Raw genomic sequence first — 5234 nt, 5'->3', positions numbered from 1 at the left:
CTCTTCCTTATGAATCATTATTTTTATACAAATCTAAGAAGCTGCCAAAGATTAGAAGAGGTATACTTCAACATTCCAGTTTCTACCAGTAGGAGAAGTTATACTCCAGTGGGCAGTAAAGCCTAACTTCTAGAAAATCTAGCAAATGCTCTCAGTCACTGCTGTTCTCCCATTACTGGCTTGTTACTGGTTCATGTTGTCAAGAGGCAGGTCCTGCAGAACCTGCTGATTTTCCTGTTAGCTCTACAGAGGATTCATCAGGTTTTTTCATAGCAGTAGTAATGTAAATTGTAAAACTTAATTGTAATTTATATGTTTAAAGCAATATTATATTATCAAAAGCTTCTACAACTTAGGCAAGTTATGAATCCTGTAGTAATTGCAGCAGATATTAACACAGCTGTGTAAAAACAGGGCAGCAAACCACATGAACAGAACTGACAGCTTTGAGTAGCACACCACTGACTCTTCCTGTGGTCTGTACCTATACCTCTTCCTCGGTGACTGAGGAAGGTTTAAGAGGCAAGAGTCTCTTACTGCGAGTAGTTCCAGACAGTAAGCAAAGAAAGTACATTGTCTTCTTGGTGAGATAGGTCAATCATATTTTATGATTTAGGGCAGTCTCCCTTTCTAAAAATACCAGCAGTTTCCCAAATTTCTGCACTCCACCGAGAAGTTCCACAGCTCTCAGATGCAGTGTAGCCCTTCACAGATACGCTCTGCACTGTGTGACAAACATACCAGAGATAATAGCTGTAGCTGCCCTTGTGGCTCCAAATAAAACAAAAACATGAAATAGGAGCTTCTCAAAATAAGTGATTAGTTAAAGGTCTTGTTCCCAGGCAGTAAGTGCTAGACTACAAGTAAGGGTAAAGACAAGGTAAAGATAACCACATACTGTTTTTAACAAAGGTAGGACACTGCACAAAACCAGCTGTTCTCTTACAATCCAATTTAAAAGCACTTTTTTTCCCCCTAAATTTACTTACTACTAGTTTCTAATTTGTAATGAAAAAACCTCAGCAGTATTCTTTATGAAGTGGCTCCTACTTCTCCACTCAAAGTTATGCAGTATATCAAATGTCAGTGGTACCTACAGAATGGCTAATAACTTTTAATCAGTATTGAAGTTCTTTAGTCCAGTTGATCCAAGCATGCTCTAATAAAAAAAAAAACAACAAAGGAAAAGCAAGCAAAGCAGAACTGTACAGATGTAACTGGGTTAATTTACCTTTGCATTTCCAGAGCTGGGGAGGAAGCTCTGGTCTCAACCTAAATCTCTTAAATTTGCAGAGATAAATCGGTGCTAAAGAGAGGCCTCTGTTCACTAAGCCCTTTCAAAACAGTTTCTCTTAACAGCTAGGACTGCTGCAGCACTGTACAGTGTCTCGTTTAGGTATCTCAAGCTAACTGGAGATAAGCATCCCATTTATATCAGTGCCGTTCCTCAGGGACTGAGTGTTCTGTAGAGTTGCAGAAATACACACACTTCAACAGAATTCTACTAATAATGTAGTATTTTATAGCCCAGATGAGTCAGTGTGTTAAAAGAAGTGAAAGCAGTGTCAAGGTAATTTTTGTTTTCTGCACAAATGGTTGACACCAGGGACTTCTCCTGCACTTTTAGGTATCTATTTTGTACAGTAAGGGTAAGGTTCAAGTCATGTTATGTTACACAACATAATGATATGCTGCTGTACTCTCAGAATAAGGATATCTTTTGAAAGCAGCCAAGTCAAAGGAAACAGAGTTACGATCTACCTCTAGCTTCCCCCCAGGAAGCTCTGTTAAATAGTCAGTTCCTGAATGCTATCGCAGAAGCAATGAGGACCCTCAACTCAAAAGTGCTCACCTGGTGGCTCAGAAGCCTTTGGAAAATGATCCACAAAATAAAGGCAGCCTCACTGCTTTGAGTTACAGCAAGCTGAAAAGTAGTTACCCTTCAAATTCATACCCTGCATACTCCATCAAACAGTTTAAAAGCAGCTGAAGTAAAAAAAAATTCAAATATTTGCACGTCTTACAGAGGTACTTCACTTCTGAAATAACAGAATTGTTGACAAATGCGGTGAAGTAGCTGATCACTGCCATCCTGCAGCAGAGGTGACTGTGCTGCTGTTGAAATAACACACAGTGCATGGCTAAGCTTTGGAACGCCTTGGCATGGGACATCACAAACCCTGGAAATCCACAGAACTGACTCTGTTCTGTGAATTTTAAGTTTATTCTCTCAGTGTGTTAGAGCATTTCTGCATGGTCACATCCACAGTGCAGTCTCAACTGCTTCCTAAGGCATTCCTGGCACGTTACATCAAAGCCCAAGCACTAAGTGGCCCTTTCACCTACTGTAATGTCACCAGCACTGACACCAGTTAACAATACAGCCACATTGTCAGCTGCTGTAGAAGCATGTAGTATTTACTTAAATCAGTCAGAAGAGTCAACACAATCTGTTTGAACATTTACGGAGAGAACATAGCGCTGGGGAAGCAACATAGAACAGAAAAACTTCTCATTTATTAAATCTGCAATTTTCCAAAGTACCTTTATAAAAACTACTGGAATACCTGAAAAACATCTGTTGAGGTCAAGTACAGGGACCTTTAGAAACAGCAGGTTTGTTACAAAAGAAATGTGTGAACAGCAACAAGATAAGGTTTCTCACTGAGAAGCCACAGGAACCGGCACTGAAGACTCTCACAGGTGTGGGATTACACTGTTTTACCCACCACCTGTACCAATACCCATTGGGTGTTTGGAAGGAAAGTGCTTCAACACGAGTTTAAGAAATGCCCGGGCATCCCAAACATCACACCACTTCTTCACTGCAACAAAACCTTTAGTCAAGAAGCTTCTTGATCTTAACTGAAGAGCACCCCAAGAATTTTTAACAGTAACACCAGAATGCTTAATCTTTCTTGTTCATGATGCGTCTGTATCATACCTCCTTGGCACAGCACATTTATGCACGCACACTCCGAAACAGTAATCCAGAAAAACTGAAATTCTCCCAAATCCACATGTTCCCATACAAAATTATGCCTGATAGTTCAGCCAACACAGTTCTTTATTTCTTTCCTTTCTTGGCTGCAGTCTTCTTTCCTCCTTTCTTAGCATTACTCCTATATTTTGTTTCCAGATGGGCCAAAAAGTCATCCATTTCCTTTTTTCGATCTTTATTTCTGCTCTGGGAGAGTGGAAAAAAAAAAAACAACCATAACCAAACCTAAAATTTTACTGCTTCCCAATACAGATTATTCTAATGAAGTTGGATAGCTACATTAAAATATCAGAATAGATTAAACAGGGAATACAAGCTACAGGAGGTATGGTACTGTCAAGCAAGAGCCTACTTGTATACTCCAACTTCTGAAAGCGTCAAGACAAAAGTAATGAGTGGCTATAAAAAAATTATGCCACAAGGCTATGAAAACCAAAGCAATTTCTAGTTTAGACCCAAAACTCTATTACAATTTGAGGAATGATTAAGCACAAACATTTAGGAAGCCCACTGGGCAACAGGAAACACAAAACATTCCAAAACCAGAACACAAACAGTATGTTTGTTGCCTCGATCTCCAAGACAAAAAAAAAAAGCAAAATAATACTTAGAGACTTTTACGTTCTTGTGGGATCCTTCAGAAATAAAGAATCATTAACCCCCCCTGTTAAACTGCCCCAGACTAAAAGTTAAATATTTTTCCTGTGTATGCAGTAAGGATAGGCATGTTAGAGTAACTTAATTTTTGAAAACACACAGGTAATAAAATCTGTACCATACTGACTGTTAAAGTACATAGATAGTTAACATTAAGGTCAGATTTTAACCTCAGGAACTCAGAAGAGTTACAAGGATCCAACATACAAAGATGCTCAGGGAAAACACAATGATAAGCCAGGAACATAACTATCGTCAACAGATACAAGAAGCCTTACTTGAATCAGCGCTTTCAGGTCATCTTCTCCACCAAGGCCCAGTTCATCCTTAGCCTTTTCTGCCTCTCTAGCTTCTTTTTCTGCCTAAAATAGCAAACTAGTTTTTAAAAAAGTATTTTGCATGTGATTTGACAAAGTCTTACAGTAGTTACCAAATGCTTTATTTTGCACCTGTATATAAATAGCTACAAGGAAACAGTTTCCAAGGTTGGCCACAGATGAGACATCAGGCAAAGAGAAAGCCCATTCTGGTTCTGCAGTTCAGCAGAGCAGGACAGTTCTTTGCTATGTCACAATGCTGAACATGATGAGATGGCCATTCCCACCCCTGTATCCCCCACCCACACTTTTTTAGTCTTAGGAGCTATTACATTTTTTTACATTGGACAAAAGTTACTGTGATGTACATATAACGTATTCTACAAAGTGTCCAAAAAACCCCCAACAAAACAGGTTGGAGAAGAGGTCCATTTAGTCCAGAATGTTATTTCACACTTGCCAAAAGGCAGGCATTGTTGTATTTCCACCCCATACGCTTAACTCCAGCAACTCACAGCTTTGTAAATAAAAGCAGGGACATGCTAAGTTGTAATAACCCATCGTGTGTAGTAATGAAATACAGCAGTAATAGGCAACAGCCAATTACATCTCCAAAGCCTTTCACAACAATCTGGGATGGGGTAGGAGTGTAGAACACAGGGGACTAAATACAGAAGTCAAAGACACTGAGCAAGATCTGTAACCTAGCTATCCTGTGGCAAACATTTGTCTTTAGAACAGTTTTATTTATTTCTACCAAGGGAAAATAAAAGCTTGTAATAAATAATGTTTCCCTTTGGTCCCTGATTGATGTAACTTACCCGCCTTTTTCTTGCAATCATTTTCTGCTTAGACTCTTTTACAAAACCTTTGTAGGGTGGGACTTCTCCAGCATCAATGGCTTTTTCTATGATTTTCCGTATTCTTGGTTCATCTGTATAGTCCGCACACAACACTGACTCCATTATTCTGTCCATGTCACCCTCAAAATCCATGTAGGCTGCTTTAATATCCTCCAGCTCTTCTTCTGAATCCTTATAGCTCTTTTCGAAGTCTTCAATATCTTTTACAGTGATCTGAAGAAAAGAGGTGACACTTCTCGAGTTACAGGACTTATTCACCAGAAGGATTTAAGAGACAGCATTAAGAAACCCCAATGTTTTAAACAAACCTTGTAACGGAGACACGGCTACAACCCTGAAGCAGCGGGCTTCCCCTTCCCTCAGCGGAGGGTCCTGCCGAGGCGAGCCCTGTGTGGG

General features: G+C 39.6%; 1 protein-coding gene across 1 annotated transcript; it reads right to left on the bottom strand.

The window, feature by feature from the left end:
- Positions 1 to 3067: 3067 nt before the first annotated feature.
- Positions 3068 to 5051, bottom strand: DNAJC9 (DnaJ (Hsp40) homolog, subfamily C, member 9; the record flags this gene model as incomplete). The annotated part of the gene is made up of 3 exons (XM_010185429.1): positions 3068 to 3187; positions 3937 to 4020; positions 4797 to 5051. Coding segments are annotated over 3 exons (459 nt in total), but the record flags the coding sequence as incomplete, so codon positions are not given.
- Between the last annotated feature and the right edge of the window lie 183 nt (positions 5052 to 5234).

This window comes from Mesitornis unicolor, unplaced genomic scaffold (genome assembly GCF_000695765.1).
Source record: "Mesitornis unicolor isolate BGI_N332 unplaced genomic scaffold, ASM69576v1 scaffold6495, whole genome shotgun sequence".
Taxonomy (NCBI): domain Eukaryota; kingdom Metazoa; phylum Chordata; class Aves; order Mesitornithiformes; family Mesitornithidae; genus Mesitornis; species Mesitornis unicolor.
The sequence above is the reverse complement of the archived record's forward strand: the minus strand, read 5'-3'. Positions and strand labels throughout refer to the sequence as shown.